Source organism: Haemaphysalis longicornis, unplaced genomic scaffold (assembly GCF_048455015.1).
Source record: "Haemaphysalis longicornis isolate Haplotype H1 unplaced genomic scaffold, Haemaphysalis longicornis Haplotype H1 scaffold_7, whole genome shotgun sequence".
NCBI lineage: Eukaryota > Metazoa > Arthropoda > Arachnida > Ixodida > Ixodidae > Haemaphysalis > Haemaphysalis longicornis.
This window is the reverse complement of record NW_027526422.1, coordinates 87,665,585-87,682,651: the sequence shown is the minus strand read 5'-3', so window position 1 is coordinate 87,682,651 and position 17,067 is coordinate 87,665,585. Positions and strand designations below refer to the sequence as shown.

At 45.9% G+C, this 17,067-nt stretch overlaps 1 protein-coding gene across 4 annotated transcripts in view; it reads left to right on the top strand.

The window, feature by feature from the left end:
- Positions 1-2,579: 2,579 nt before the first annotated feature.
- The window catches only part of LOC144146045 (monocarboxylate transporter 12-like), a 34,317-nt gene continuing 19,829 nt past the window's right edge, over positions 2,580-17,067 (top strand). For 2 of the 4 annotated variants that reach the window (XM_077677970.1, XM_077677968.1), the window contains exon 1: positions 2,580-2,962. In XM_077677970.1, coding sequence (XP_077534096.1) covers positions 2,900-2,962 — 63 coding nt within the window. In that variant the 5' untranslated portion in view covers positions 2,580-2,899. Of the gene's footprint in view, positions 2,963-11,978; positions 12,267-15,305; positions 15,415-17,067 lie in introns of those variants that run through there. The other 2 variants (XM_077677969.1, XM_077677971.1) reach the window with 2 other exon arrangements.

The window sequence follows — 17,067 nt, the reverse complement described above, 5'->3', positions numbered from 1 at the left end:
GGATTGAAGCCCCATAGGGGCTGGGGCTGTCGACGTCACATGTGGTCATGATACTAAAACACCCGGACACTCGTTTTCCAATGCCTCACGCTACAACGTAACGCGTGCTGAAGGTGTATAATAAATAAAACCGCTTCAAACTAAACTGACAAGATTTAAAGATTTGTGGAACGCTCTCTGTCCGCTTAAGCATTCATGAGTGACTTACCTAGGTCCGAGGCCCGTTTATCACCGAGGACGAGCCCCTAAAGCAAAATCTGTCGTGTCAACTGCCTCCTCCCGCCCACCTGACAGAGGTAGGTACGGGCATTGCCCTGCGCTTCCGTTGACCCCATGCATATTGCTTAAATCCGGTTCAATGCAAGAGAGGGAGCCACCGCCGCAGCAAGCACGTGATTTCTTCTCTTACCGGCGCTTCTCCGGCGCCCAATCAGCGCGCGCTACGTGGAACGGGAGAGACTTACAAACTTTGAATACACTGATACGCTGCATGCTTCGCCTCTCCTGAGGTTGCAGGTTAGTGCAGATGATCCGGCGATTTTCAACGTAAGATGTAGTTGGGCGGGAACATATACGGAATTGTCATTCCCCTTCTCACTCTTGTCCCATTTCTAATTCCATAAACACCTCCGGGCGGTATGTTTGCATCGACACAATGTAGGCTACCGTTACAGCCAACTTTTCTTTGCAGTTTGGTTTTTAATAACGAAGCTGTTTAGCGAATGGCATTTTTCATGTTCGCAGTTAAATACCAAGAAATTGCCGAGCGCGCACACGTGAGTGCGGGCTTCGCGGCGACCGCCAAGCAGTCACGAAACAAAGAAAATGCCTAGCGGTCCTGTGTGTGTGCCGCGCGATGACCGCCCAGCGTCCCCTGCTCACGTTCGGCAAGCCAAGCATACCCACTTAGGGACATTGGCCAAGATTGTGGCACCGGGCGGCAGTTAAAAAAATACAAGAAAATAACTAGCGTTCGTGTGTCGACGACCGCCCAGCGTCCCTGGCGAATGTTTGTGAAGCCAATAATACCCACTTAAAGGAATTGGCCAAGATTGCGGTGGCTTCCCGGCAGTTAACAAAACCAAGAAAATGCCTAGCGCTCTTGTGGGCATGCCTGGTGACACTGCCAAGCGTCCTCGGTGTATGTTTGTCAAGCCAAGCATATATTCTTAGGGAGATTGGCAAAGATTGCGGCGACCACCCAGCAGTTAAAAAGCAAAGAAAACGCCTAGCGCTCGTGTGTGCCTGCCTCGCAATGACCGCCCAGCGTCCCCGGTGCAGGTGTGTCATATCAAGCATACCAACGTAGGGAGATTGGCCAATCTTGCGACGGCCGCCCAGCAGTTAACAAAACCAAGAAAATGCCTAGCGCTCGTGCGTGCGTGCCTGGCGACGAGCGCCTAGCGCCCTCGGCGAACTTTTGTCAAGCCAATCATACCCACTTAGGGAGATTGCCCAAGACAGGCAAAAAAACTATGGTGCTGGCCGTTATCGGGGCAATACTTGCTCGGAACGAAAAAGACACGTCTTAGCATACGCCCCTCCAAGTGTAGGTCCAATGATTATCGCTTCCGAAATAAATAAAGAAGCTCGTACTTATAGCAACGATGATGGAGTAAAGGTCGTTGCGGCAGCGAAGAAAAAGCAAATCGGCTGCAACCGTGGAATTGAACACTCTTGATGGTCGGGAAGTTTGAGTACAGCTCCGCTACCTTAAAATCTTATGCGTTCATGTGAGCTTCGTTCATTTTCTTCAACGTTACCAATTATGGAAACGAAGAGAGCATCCACACAATGTAGGCTACCGATGTAGCCAACTTTCTTTTACATTTTTTTGTTTTTTCAAACGTGGAAAACGATGGGAACGAAGAGAAATAACTTATTGCCCATGTACCCAATCCTCTGAACACCGACTAACAGATGCGATTCTCTTTCTGCTTACTTCAAATTGAGATTACTCTTTGCGTGTGCAGACTTCATTTTCCGCAACATTTTAGCATCTCATAATACAAGCATCACATGCTTGTTCGTCTATAACTTTTATGTTTTATTCCCCCTTCTCGTCTTACTAGATTTCAGTACGACACTGACTTGTGTTTCTCGTTCGCGTTTAACCTATCTGATAAAATAGGCGTACCCCAATAATTGCTTCTAGCATCAGCAGTCACGCAAACCCACACACCAAGGACACACGTTTGGCTGTTAGGGCTTGAAACTCTGAAAAAAAAATCCAGCAGTTCTCATGTAAGGTCTCCACGCGGCCGTCTTTGTTTCCCTCCCTGCTCTCCTAAAAAGCCGTATCAGGTTTTGGTATACAGGTGCTGGAACTTCGTACACAAAGAATCGCGCATGCCTAAGCGTGTTTTGTTTTAATGCAGGCTATGCGACAAGGCAGCTTTCGTGGCTCCAGCTTTTCGAAACGCTGTACCTCTACTGCGCGGGAAGGTCGGAAACGAAAAATAATAAATAAAAATTGCAAATCCTCATGTCGCTTCCGCCAAAACGTAGGAGAGACAAATGGTAGGAGACTGCAAAAGAAAAATACAGATAAATAACTTTCGACGAGTTTGTGTCGCACCAGTGGGACCGCTGCCTCATGTCGCAGAATCCCGATATGAGCACTTCCAACTAGCTGCTCGTACGAGCAGAAGGTCGAAGCCAGTGCAGGATAGAGTCAAAGATGCGAGTAGAACGTACGATGAGAAATGTCGAGGGATCTTCGCGCATTAGCTGACAAAAGAACCCAACATCTATCGCAGCTTTGACAGGTCATATCGCGGTACCTTGGGATACACGTTTTAGGGATAGATTGCTACATCACGCAGTGTTTTGCCACGACAGTTAGCATTTAAAGAGTCAGGCGCGTGAAAACGCCTGGAACATCGACTCCTCCTCCTACATGGGTTGTTTACAGCAACAAGGGCCATTAGGTGCTGAAGCAAGCCAACAGCATGGCGAATCTGTGAGTATCATTTTTGTTATTTTATTTGTTTGTCCTTGCATTACTGAAACCCAGTACAGAACCTTCCAGATGGAGTATGAAATAAAATTGAACCTAACTTGCAGCGCAAATAGGACAAGGTTAGGCAGTGGAACACGCAGTTGAAATGGGTAGGGCTTAAAAATCTGCTGTTACGCTAGGGCTGATGCTGCGATTGCCGAGTTCCCAGATACCATTTCAGGCACAGTCGGCAACATCTATGTCGAAGTAATGGACGTAAAATTGGCTGCACTGCTCATTTCAAGAGCCCAAAATGTAATCTGGTTAAAATTCTCATATAAACTACTTATCAGCGCCTTCGCGACAGTAGGCTGGTAGAAAGTTTTGTGTGATTCAGCTGTAATGATTTGCTTTGCAAAATTATGGCAGTCATAGTTTCAAGCCTTTTACTATCACTGACTATGTCTTATCTGCCTTCAAACAATAAAAGGGGTCGGGTGGATGGTGATACGAAATCGCGAGGTATAAATAAGATCGGAGAGGTGGAATTCCTTTTTACGTCCCTAGGGCGCCTTTGGAGTATCAGCAGATAAAGTTCGAGCCGAGAAATGCGGGAGGTACCCGCAAATATTGCCGATATTTTTTTATTTATATGAACTAGTGACATGTAGAAGTGACAAATAAAACCTGCTGCCGTTGGTTTTCATGTGTGTACCTATACCATTTCACTGTTTTTGCCGTGTCGGGGGAAACGTTAAAATTTGTGATTAGGAGTTCATAGCGTCGTTTTCACGTCCACTTAGTTACTGAACGTAGAGCCGTGAGCAAAAGTTCACGGAGCACTAAAATAGCAAATTTAGGTTATTTCATCTCCGGGTAGCAGCCCCCAAACTGTAGTATGCATACAGGATGTGGAATAATTACTAAATTATCGCAAAGATACAGCAAATAATACCACGGGCTACCATGCGGCAGAGAAATAACCCCAAATAGCTGCTTTCGTGGTCCGTAAAAGTTGGCTCCTGGGGGTACATTGTGGACGTGATCTTATGTAAGCTATACAGAAATGCCTCCTAGAATACGCAAAACAACCATAAAAAAATATACCATAGGCCAGTAAAGGCGATCTAGCACAGGCTTTCTTCTTGATAGCGGCGTTCGTGTATAAAACATCATTGCAATATTACAGGAATATTCAAATTTGACCGCACGTTGAAACTATATTATAGATTTTCTCTTCTGAATGGTTGAAAGGGTGATGAGGGGCTGCTCTGGAACATCTTTTGAATGCGCGGCCGAAACTAATGAAGGGCGAAGCACAAGGACTGCATGACAAATGCAATTTCAGTATTAGATGCCACTCTCCTCGTTTGGGTAATTTTAAAACCTATCACAGTCGTCTTTCCAGACGTTTTGCTAACGTCTACATTTATCCTGTTCTACTCAAGCAATAGTATTAAATTTTAGCATAGCGAAATGTAGACGTTATCCAAGGATACCAAATAGACACCTTGTCACTTTCCTTGAATTTTAAGCGCGTGTTAGAGTTTCTTTTTGCGCCGTACGCCGGATTCGCTTTGCCGCGTTGAGATGGTTATGCTGAGCCTTGTACTTGGGCGTCAGTCGACATTTTTAAAGGGAGGGATGGTCGTTGCAAAGTACCTGCGGTGTGTCACTTGTTAACGAGTTTCGAATAAAATATTATACAGAGCGAGTGCAACAAATCGGTACAAAATGAAGAGGTTTGTACATCAAGCAACTTTCTATTCCCATGTGCGCCGAGACTTAAGTGAAAATCGAAATATTCACAGCTTCCACATCGGAACAAAAACGAGACAACTACCGTCATTGTCTTGGTTGTCAACGTACATCTTTAGGTTATTCATCGCACTGGACTGGTCTCCTAAAAGAATCGCAAGTCGCTGTGCATCCTTTAGGATAAGTTGTTGGCTCTTTCATTTTATGGCTACATGGGCACTTTAAAAAAAAAATTAAACATTTTTTTGGGAATCAATTCTCTGTGCTAGTTTTGCTTGGTTTTTATTTCCCCGCATACTTACCTCATTGCGTTTTCCGTTTGAGACCTCGAAGACATTCTTTTTCTTTAATTGCGTGTACACACTCTGACGTTGGGGTTAAATTTCCGATTTATGCAAAAGAAAGTTTCAATTTTCATGCTCCCAACTTCTAGCAACCAATTTTTCTAGTCCTGAGTTAAGAAATACTTTAGTCTTAACTTTATTATTTGAAAGGAAGCTATGTTTATGTTTCTCTGCTGTGCCAGATTAATCGTTTAACATTTATTTTTTTTTATTCCGGTTTGTTAACTAAAATCTTGGTGAATTCGTGGTTTGGCAAGCCTCCTTTGCCTGGGTGCAGCACCGCAACGAAACGATGACAGCCATTTTTCTTGCACCACAGCTTTTTGTACGAAAGCAGCATAAATTCTCATTTATAACATAAAAATCATTGCGGGCATGTAATACTTTGCGTGTTTGCAACACTTTGCTTGGCATCGGAGAGCCCGTGCTGAGGATTTATAGGACGGGCACAGACTGCTTGTGGTCAACCCTCGTAGTGCTTGTGCTGTGAGTAATTAATTAATTGTTAAATAATTGCTTCATTGCTCATGCATGACTCAGTAAAGCCTGCAGCAACGCGCGCTGCAGCGAACGCAAACGCAGCGATACGCATAGGCATACCTGTTTATACAAAGTTGCCCAGCCCCTAACTGCGGGTGTGCCTACCTCTGTGGCTATGCATCCATCTGCTTGACTAGTAGCAGCAGCTGTCGGGTGAGTGCCGGGGTGCCGGAGCTCAGGCATAAGGTCTCGCTGTGAAGTATTACTTCATGAACTGATATCCGTGGCTTCAATAGTGCCGTTTGTGACGTCAAACTTCAAGGTCTGCCGTTAGTGTAATATGTATTTATACACTTAAGGCCAGATAAAATACCAGTTCTTGAATCTTATTACATGCCAAGCAACTTCATACTAATTTGCGTCGTGCTGCGGTGATCGTTTGACTGCGTCAGACCTCAAAGCTTGACGTTAGAACAAACGATGGGCCGTTGCATACCCTCTTCATCCCTCCTCCTACTGCACCCAACCTTCACCCGGGCCAGCTCAAATCAGAAAATAGGGCAAGCTCCACATGCGGGTCCCTTGCACTGCTGCGTGGGGAGAGCGAGAGAAAGAAAAGCCTTGTTGTTAATCGTTTTTAAGGAAAAACATTCGCTCATTTTCACATGAAACACTCGACTCCAAATCAGCTGCGTTGTCCAGTCTTCCGTCTGCCAGACATTTGTGTGCGCAGTATTGTGAGCACTCTCGCGAAACTTGCCAAGTGTTCTGCTATATTTTTCTACCGTATGTTCCCCTGTTCTATTGAAAGCTACTAAAAGCACTTCGAAAAGTGTATACTTACTCACTTCCACGTCCTTGCTGGCACCTCCACCTGCGCTGATAAACCTCGACCCGTTCATATTCCACGCGTGCCCCTGTTACCTGCCCTAGTTGTGCCAGTTTGTCGAGATCAGGGTCAAACCCCAAGACCCTGTCTCTCCACTGTTTTACCAGACGTCATGACAAATCAATTTCGTTGCTGCTCCTACTACATTTACTAAAACAAAAAAGGTGAGTCGACTTCGGTCGCTGTTACTGTTAAGGCAACTTGCATAAATGAGTACACACGGCAATCCTAACAATGCGCTGTACAACTCCACACTGCACACTCGGAATCTCCTGGCATTGCGTCTGTCAACAATGCCATTGCCGACAGCGGCGTGTAGATCACTTTATATGATGATATCCATGCGTTTCGTATTCCCAACACGAACAATAGAACGTTCGAAAAAGAAAAGGACAATTTTCCTTATTTTTCGGTTTTTGTGGAAGCTCAAATGTCTGCGAATGGCTCTAATCAACGATGTCAGTACCGTTAGAATAAAGTAGTCTAACAAAAACTCCCACATCTCCACGAAGTGAATGACGATGAGAGGGGCGAAGCTAAAATGCTTATCGGTGAAACCGTGAAACATTGTTATAGGTCTTCTTGACGGCACGCACCATCTGAACGAATGAAGGACATAAGGCGCGTTCGTAGCCATGCTCGCGTTTCGGTTTGTAGCGCAGTGGGAATTGCGCCACGTACCTCCCGTCGCGGCCAGGAGTCGTGGGATCGAAACCGGGTGCCGCCACGTCAAGTCCACCACTCCTCGCTCGCAAAGCTTGAGAATTCCCACCGCTCCGTTGACAAGCCCGTCGACGACGTCGAAGTTTCTGGTGATTATGTAGGGCTTGTTTGGGACGATGAGAATCTCTATAAGTAAGTTGGAGAATTCGGTGTGTGACATTTTAGCCACCTTGGCCGTCGCCTTCTGGCTCCTGGTGGGTTAGATCTCGAGCAGCCTCGTTTGCCCGTTCATCAATACCTAGTGCCGCGTGTGCGGGCGACCATATCAATGTGGTTCTTGCGTTTGGTTCGTATCGCACCGGGAAAGGACCCTGACCGCCACGCTAGAAATATTTCCAAGTGCAAAATTGAGGATCGCGCGTTTGGAGTTGCTGAAAATTTCCCGCGCTTGGGTCGTTGCTAGGGCTATCGCCATGCCCAGTTATTTGCCTTTCTCCGGGTGTTTGGTTCTGAGGGAGTAGTTGGAGAGAACTTTACTCGTGTGATCGGTGACGACCAAACCCATAGCTCCACGCTGTTTGTAAGTGACCGCGTCAGTACAAAAAATCGCGGATCTTCTCGAAGTTTTGTTTCAGCCGCCTGGGCTCGTACCTGTCAGTGCTTCTCATCGTATAGTCGGTGCGCGTTCCTGGGGAAGTGTGCAAAGCAGATGCCTTTCCGTAGTCGGCGGGGACGGAAATCATGTTTCCGAACGTTTCCTGGTATGCTATCCGCAGGCTATTGAGTAGATGTCTGCTGGTGGCCTTCCCAGGAAATAATTACGTTTAATATATCTCCTTATTCCCAAACCATTGCAGGATCACGGAAACATACGAATTTATATTGGGGTATTTCACTTGTCTAGAATTATCGATCTGTCCAGATGCTTATATGGGGAGACTTAACCCCCAAAGCTGCTGATGGGATACCGCGCACAAATAAATGGGCGAAGACGTCAAGGGAGCCGCTGAACCTTTTAATCACAATATCATTAATGGTCTCACTCCATCTTTCACAGCGTGACACTAAGATGCACGTCCACTTCATTGGACTTTTTTAAAGTGTACCAGCACGAACTGCGTTACTGGTGTTAATAATGACTTCCAACTTCTTCGTCGACCAGAGTCACAGGAGTCTCCAATCCAGTGGTGTCTCCTTTAAACGTGACCCACTCGGCCTCTCGGATTTCTTTCTGAATAAAAGTGTCCTAACATCTGTTGTTTAGGAAACCAAGTACTCCACACTACGAGAATGTTTTGTTCTAATACGATTCTTGCCATCGCATTACAGCCACTAGAATTCTGTGTGAGCTATTTTACAGACTGTAAAGCGCGGATACACACCTTCTTTTTAAATTACAACGTATCCTAGCATAGGGTTCTTTCCCTTGTAGAGGCTACTTTCTGTGAATACGAAGGAAATCTACATTACGTCTTCAGCACGCTGAAGCCGACAAAGGTCCTCGTGATTGCGGAAATTTAGTCTGCCCAGCTATGACCCTACCACTCGTTTCGGTTATCAAGCGTTTTTCTTCACAGTTATTCCAAGCTATGAGGCTCCGATCCGACATGCACGGGGAAAGGAGTAAGCAATAACAAGCACGGGCGAATGTATCCTGTGTGCTCGACGGTGTTGTGTGACTGCCGAAGTCATACACGGATGAACGAACGCGCGAGAGCAAGTTGGAATTCATCTTGGGGTCCATCAGGGGAATAGCGCGCAGAAAAGACACATCTTGAAACAGCGAGACGTTAGGACGACTACGCACCGCCCCATATATTTTTCCTACCTACAGCTCGCGCCGTCAAATACTGAGCCACTTGAAAACAGATTTGTGAAATTCGGCTAGAAAATGTTAAAAAATGTGACGAAACAGGCTGCTGAAAACGTAACGCAAATCTATCTAGCTTAATATATTGCGCTGGTATTGTTAATAGTTCCCCACTTCCTGTTTTCAAGGAAACCCGACGAATAGTAAGCATAAAGGTGGATTAACAAGCCCATGTACGCACCACTAAGCAAGCAATAATTCCGCTAGTATATCGGCTAAGTGATTTTTTCTGGCTCAAAAATAAATAGGGTAATTCGCAGTGGCACCTCTGCATATTGGTGAAAGGCAACGACAAGAGTGCTGTCAGTACCATTACCAAAAAGGTTTCAAATTATCGAGCCGGCGCTACAGCCGTTTATTAAACGCCTTTGTTAAAAAAATGTCTACAAACCCCTTCTTTCCCTTGTATGAGTGTCGTTTGGCATTTGCAGCTTCATGAATATGCATAAAAATCATGTTAGTGCGGGCTTTCTGGTGCATACTTGAGGCTTAAAGACAGTTGGTGCACTGGACAAAGAAAGCGTGTAACGGCTCTAGCTAACAACGAATCTATTTACCCGAGGCGAAATATGCACCCTGCAAAAACACAAAACTAAATCTGAAAGAAAACCCGTCGCGGTGGCTCAGTGGCTAAGGCGTTGCGCTGCTGAGCACAAGGTCGCGGGTTCGATTCCCGGCCGCGGCGGTCGCTTTTCTGATGGAGGCGAAAGCAAAAACGCCCGTGTGTACGAGATTTCGGCGCACGATAAAGATCCCCAGGTGGTCAAAATTAATCCGGAGCCCTCCACTACGGCGCGCCTCATCGCCTGCGTTGCGTCGGCGCGTTAAACCCCACAATCAATCAAATCAATCAAATCTGAAAGAAAAGCGCACTCATATTTACATAGAGGGGACACTCACAAAAATTGCAAAGATCAATAAATTGTTGCTCGTTTTCTGGCAAGTCCTTTAGACGCCAAGCTTGTGGGTGACGTTTTTCGAGTGTGGATTAGGTTGGCTTGGATTGTCTTGCGGCTGTTCCTTGTTCTTTCTTAGGAAACGTCTGTCCTTAAAGCTTGGTGTACACTTTCACTTCACAAAGTATATGGCGGTATGACTGCCTGCCGAATTCTTGAATGCAGTATATAGTGATAATACGATATACGAACAACGGTGGGCGTAGTTTTCACTACATGGTGCGCTCCCTGGTGACGGGCCGTGTATGCACAGCAGGCATAAGATTCGGAAAGCCCTCTGGTAATTCATTGTTACTGCGCAGGCGCAGCCTCTCGCTTGGAATTCGGGTCACGTAATAAAAACCACGCGCACCGTTGTTCGTATCAAGATAGTACATGCTTGTTCCCTTAGTCGCTCATTCAAAAGGCTTGTTTGGCCCCTACACAATTTTGCGCAACACAGCAGAATGTCGTGCACCACAACCGATTTGCATCCAACCGATGGCGTGTTTAAATGACGGTTGTTAGTCAGCGTCCAGTCTTTCCACGACGTCTAAGACTGCAGTGGCAATCATGGGACTGTGAACGTCTACTGTCCTAGCGCTGGCATGGCTGTCTACGATGTGCTCCAATTTTCTCCGTTTTCCGCTTTCTTCTTTGCCCCTTTTCCGTGCTCCGTGTGCAGGATAGCAAACTAGGCTCTAGGCAGGTTAAAGTTCCCAACTTCATTTTACCTCCTTCTTTCTTTTATTTATCCCGCCCAAGAACTGTTTTTAAAAACAAATATTTCTGCAGTAGTTTCGCATTAGTTTATGCGGCTATCATAAGACGCAGCACAAACGTCGCGGTTACCGCGCAAACTTGCGTAATGCCTATATCTACAATACCATTGATTATAGCAACAATCGCTGCGAACCAACCTTTAGCGCGAGCATAGTGTGGCAACGGTAGGACAAGGCTATATCAGCATTTTTACTGTGAAAGCACTTTTTATCGTCGGGCTTCTGCTGACAAAAAAAGTTGACGAACTTGACATAACACGCAATGACCTAAACGACGGACCGCAACAAAGCTTTTAATTTAGGCACGACTGTTGCTGCGTGGGCGTGGCTATCCTTCTCGATGGTGATCTCCTTTGAAAGCGAGATGGTGTTTCGTATAGGGGCAGCAGTATGGACAAACGCTTGTGCAATCTTCCGTGCTAGAAACACTCAACCTATGAAAGAGGGTTTCTCCCTAATATAGTGGAAAACTCTATTCGTTCGACATAAACCTACGAAGAAAAATGTCAATACGACATTTTCTTCGAGAGCACGGCTATTCACATAACGCCTGGTGTTGGCGAACCTTTACCAAGCTGGTATGACTAGTCTACCTCATGGCGCTAGGAGACAAGCCCATGAGGCCAGAATTTAGCCGTCGTAGCTCAGCGGCTATTATTCAAAGCACAGTGATGATGCTGTGCTTTGAATCTGTGTGAGTGGCTGTTGTGGATCTGTGTGAGTGAAGGTTGGGGTTACCAACCAAGTGAACAAATCGTGTTCTGTTAAGAGTAACATGTGCGCCACACTTATAGTTTTGTGATCTTTTGACAGGTCGCACACGCTTGAAAAGCAGCTCCAATGCAGTTATGTCAATTCAAAAATTCTCTTTTTTATGCGGAAGAGCAGCGGGCCACGATCTTCAAGGTGGCCTCCGTCAGGAGTTTCAACAGATTTTGCCTTCCTTTTCGCAGTTTTGCATTTAATGTAAAGCTGCAAATAAACGTGATGATGAAGTGCAACAGAAGTTTCAGGCCTGCAAGCATAAGCCCAAAAAAGGACTTTTACTGCTCCGCCTGGCAGTTAGGAGCATCGCAGCATCGCAAGTGCAGACGAGCCTTTTTTGCCGCCCTTTTTCCAGCGCATAACGCCGTAATTGTTAACTGTGGGGCTTTCCTCGTGTGGAGCCCGCATATCTCTTCAAGGCCGTTTCTTGAGCTGCGGAAGTTGCCGCCCTACGGAAAGCTGACGTAATACGATAAAGCTAAGTCTTCCGGCGGGCGGCACGTGCTTTCCACGGCGAGCGATATTTGAAAAGTGGCTCCATCTTGCCCGATCGCGTACGCCTATGCAGCTCTCGTGATCTGCAGCCTCAGCAAACTATCACGCGTCCACACAGCGTCGTCCAGCTCCACAGCATCTAATTAAGCACGGAAGTGCGTTTGCTGTGCCACTGGCCAGGGACCTAGAAGTGGTACCACCAACTGGCTCTTCACCGACATTTTACTTCACGGAGCGGATGGATGAAGCTGCCTCCTCTTTTGTGGCAAGCAGAATATGTTCCCGCTCTCGTCACTTCAAACAAGAGTCAGAAGTGGGATGACGCTCGCCGTTCGTATCCTCAGGTTAGTGAGGAGTGGAGTCATACACGGTACCCCTTACACCGAAAGTCACTTTATTTCCATCCCCCCCACCACCACCACCACACACACACACAGAAAGACGTTGATTTTCTACCATCACAGCCTGTGTTGAATTCACCACTGCCCGTTGTGAAATTTTAGTGGAATTTGTGGAATTTCTATGCTCACTTTTTCTATTATGTCCGCGCAAATTGTAGTTTCGAAACATTACAACATCGTGACTGAATTCTATATTAAAGCTTGTAATATCTGGTAGAGGCACACCTGCCGAGCAGCACGAAATTGATAACTAATTTTCCACCTTTCTGTGTGCCATGCAATTGAAAAGTTTTGTTGGCCAATCCACGAGGTGTAGAGGCCGAAAGAAGACACTTGTGTAAGATAGTGTTTGCTAGAGTAGCCCATGCCCTATGCGGGGTACTAGAAATCAGGATATGAAAAGAAATATATTCTGCTTTTATGCGATATTTTATATTGGTTGGAGCGTTACGGAACCTCCCATTTTCTCTCGTCTGCTTTTGTCATTTTGGTCTCTACTTTATATCGTAAAGCTGATGGTTTATTTTTACGTTGAACTTTTGTTATCTCATTTCGAACATGCTCGGGTTACCGATAAACAACCATCATTGCCTAAAGTGCTAGCGATGCTAAATGTTATAAAACCGACAGCCTTACATCTCGATGTTTCACGGAACGCAAGATGTACTACAAAGAAATCGCGCATAAAAATAAAGCACGTGCCGGGGTTCGCTCTCGGGGAAAGGGAAACAGCAGTGCGGGAGGGAGAAGGGTTCGAGGAGGGCGCTGAGGAAGGGCAACACAACTCGTGCCGGGAAAGGGAAACAGCTGCTTCGAAGGAATGCGTATGCCGTTACCCCACGGCCAATACAAACAGCCTTTAGAGGTGAAGGTACCGACCGGGTCCGCAAAGGCTTGTGGCGATTGCCAGCGAGCGAAACGAGCTTGGGAAGGCGATGTTAACGGGGCTGGTAAGGTGCAGACGTGCGCGGCCTCAAAGGTCAACGGAAAGATCAACCGCAGATAAAGTACAACTAGGATTTATGCCAGAGAATTATATTTGATTCGATTATCTGCAGGAGCCCGAGGCCACACAAGGGCCCGAGCGAAAGAGAAAAGCTGGAACGGGCAACCTGGATTTCGTACTTTTCTATGCTTGCAAATCTGCGGTTATGCGGAAGAACTTAACAGAGCCTTGCTAAAGAAAGTTGAGAGAAGCGCGAAAGCTGTCTCACACCAAAACTGGATGAAAAGGATGTCAAACCTTTGCTTAGAGTGCGTCCAGCCTTCAGTGAAAGTGCAACCGATCGATCGTACAACCTTCAAACACCGAAACTGCAAACGAAGGATGAACGCATGCGACAATTTTTCGCGCCCCAAGCAAACGCACTACGAGCGATCTAAATGTATACAGGCACGTGGCAATTATGGGATAAAAGTATACAATTTTGTGCATTCTTTGTGTTTGAGGCGTGAATAAAAACATTCCTTTTTAGTGATTTTCAAGTTACCGTTCTGACACAATGCAAGAGCGGTTAGAAGCACGCACCTGCGTCCAAAGATTTTACCAGAGCTTTTCGGTCGACCAACCGTCTATGGCTTGGTTGTTTGCGTTCAGTTTTCGACAGAAGGCCATTGGTTCTACTAAGAAAGCTTTGGCTTTAAAAGTTTAACGTATCGTCGTTAGTGGCAATATTGCGAGCGATTGTCACTACATTGACTTTTACGTTCTCCTTATTCGTCACGCCATCACGCCGCAGGTCGTAAACTTTACGCGGAACGCTAAAAACATCCAACAATTCTACTGAAAAAAGCTGACCGGGTTCCCCAAGTAAAAATATTGTTTTCCGTGGAAAAAAAAGTTAATGTGAGATCAATAAACCTTCAACGCGCCTTCCTTCCCGTGTACCATCGATAGATGAAAGGCGTCCGTTGGCCACCGTAGCTACGTCCCGGGATTCGTTGCTGGTACTTGTGCCGAAGAAAATGTTTCTCCGACCTCATTTGGTGCGCAAATGTTTGGGACAGTGCCATCGTGTCGCTACCGGAAAAAAATACGGTGCAGGAGAATTTCAATGCGTAATTTAGTAATGATCGGAAGTTTTGTTTGTACGTCATTTAGTTCAGCATCAACATACATTTCACGGTGGTCACATGCATACAAATTATCCAAATATTCTTGAAATAACCACTCCTTTCCAACAAAAGAAGCTCCAGATGTTCCTATGCATACACGCCCCCCCCCCCCCCCCCCCTATTATAATCGTACCGCGCCTCAGGGGCCTCCGGAGAAGCCGGAAACCATATTACGGGCAAGCCTATTTACCCCTAAATCTGCATCATTTTCCCATACAGGACATGAAGACACACATTGTGTGCTCAACCTTAAAAATAACTCATATGACGGGGATTTGTGATGGAGATTTGGCCATGATATTATGCCTCTAGGGGCATGATAGTCAACGGTGTCATCAACGTCACCTTAAAAAATTTTAGCACGTTCTCTTTTAGTGTAGGTGACAACTGTCTTGAATATCTGATAAACGTGTAAGCCCTTAGGCATCGAAAAAACATTCCGCTGAGGAAGGCAGATTGGGCTTGGTACAATGATTTTCACAGGAATGTATGAAGTGGGAAGATTACGAGGTCAGCTAACAGGGGAGCGAAAGCAAGGGTGACGAACTACGCGAAACCTGAATTTTTTGGGCCGTCACTTGGGGGTTCTAACGGCTGTGTTACGCAAGTTGTCCAGTTTGGAGAAACGTCGGCGCACTGTGGCTGTAGTATAGCGTCTGAAGGCGATTGCAGGCCGAAAGTAAGCTGATGAGCCTGGAGTATGCGGCCTCTCTTATCGCTCTTTGTTGGTGGGAAAAAGTATCAAGTCAGCTCCCGTACAACCCTGACCCTAAATGAGCGCACGCTGCACGTAGTGCATACCGCCGCGGAACACGCAGTGGGGTGAAAGCACGTGTACGCTGATGAAGCACATTCACGCCAGCCAGATCGTGCTTGGTGGGCGTAGCGCGGGTCTTTGCTCTAATCGTTACTCACCTCAGTTGCCGCACAATCGCTTTCAAAGGTCACTATGGTTGCACGAGCTCGGGTAGAAGTGGTGAGTAGACGAAAGTGGCTTATCAATGTATAGCCGTGCTCGCGAGATTCTGCTTTCCTAATCGTTGATGCCCTACAGATGCCCCGGTTTTAGTGCACTACTGGAGTTTGTTTTTATCGCGAAATGGGATGTATACGCATTGACGCCGCAAAGAAAGCTTCCTGCCGATCCGCTTCTTGTTGATACGTTCTTGAGTGGAGGGCGCTGCTATCGTTGTTCTTTCCTCTTTTTATATTTTTTAGGGGGAGGGCGGCGAGTCGACCTTGAGGAAAGCAAGTTCTCTTTGCTGAAACATAGGCCACAATCGGGCTTTTACCTTGTTCGAAGTTTTTCTTCTCTTGTGTTCTCTACCATCTTCAAAGTTCTACTACTCCCTACATATATATATATATATATATATATATATATATATATTGATTGCGAGAGATCAAACAAAAGAGAACACGAAGCTATGAAGCTGAAAATTCCGAATATGGCTCATTTTTGCCTGAAATTCAGCGTAACAACGTTTAATTGTAATATTGAAATGATGACATGCATAATTGTGCCGCAAAAGGTTCCTTGTTCAATGTTACATGGATAGAAATGTACAGCTTGCGATGTTGAATTTCCGGTTATCGCGTTGAGACGAAAAATGGTGGGAAACTAGGAGTTTTGTCCAGTAAAAAACGCTGCGGCACGTTAAGAGTGGTCATTTTATAGCGGCAGTTTTAAAATACGGATGCGATTCTAACCATTTATCAGCTCCAAGTCAGCCAAGTGCTGACAGAACTTGACTATGTTCACTCCAGTTTTCCCTTAGACCCTTCGTTTTAACAAAACGAAGACTTCCAGATACGTTCCCTTCCGTCCAAACACACGACGCCGGTTTTCTGGATGGCTAGTTTGAGTTTTGTCAATTATATATATGCAGATGTACTTTCGTTGACAATACCGTTTATTTCTTCGATCCAACACAAACAGTGGTATATCCAGCCGCCACATAGCAAGGTACTCAAACACCTGGCTATTTCTGAAAAAAAAAAAAAACTTTAAGTGATACTTGAAACGGTACAGGCTTTGCGGTTAGGCCCTCGAGGACTGGTGAATGGAAAGAAAAATAAAAGATGTGACACGCTGTTTTGCTGCGTGAACTACAAGTAACTGATGGTAGAATTTCGTCTTTACACCGACACTTACCTCCTAACGAATAGAAACAAAGCATAGGCGTGTACCGCCACGTGCCGATTTGCAGCCAGCTGCGTGTTTTCTGCCCTCAGCGTTTCCGTTAACGTGCCCAGCTGCTTGCTTAGAGTGCGGTTGCAATGTTCATGACATCGTAATATCTGGGGTACATTTCCACAAACGTATACAGCCACCGACAGTGAATATAATATCCTGCCCCTCGCCTCTAATGTGACCACGCGGTTTATTTCCTCGTCCTTATGTCTATAGCCGGAATGGAAAGAACTTTTCACGAGGAAATTTCCCCGGGCATAACTCTGGATGAACCGACACGACCAATAAAAAGTTGAGGTCGTTTGACTGGGGTGAACGCAAGTGGAGGACACCTGGGTGTCCTGATCAATAGCAGGCTCACATGTACTGATTATATCAGACAGCTTACCGCAGCTGCTTCCAAAACATTACGTTTTATCAGAAGGTCCCTTTTCT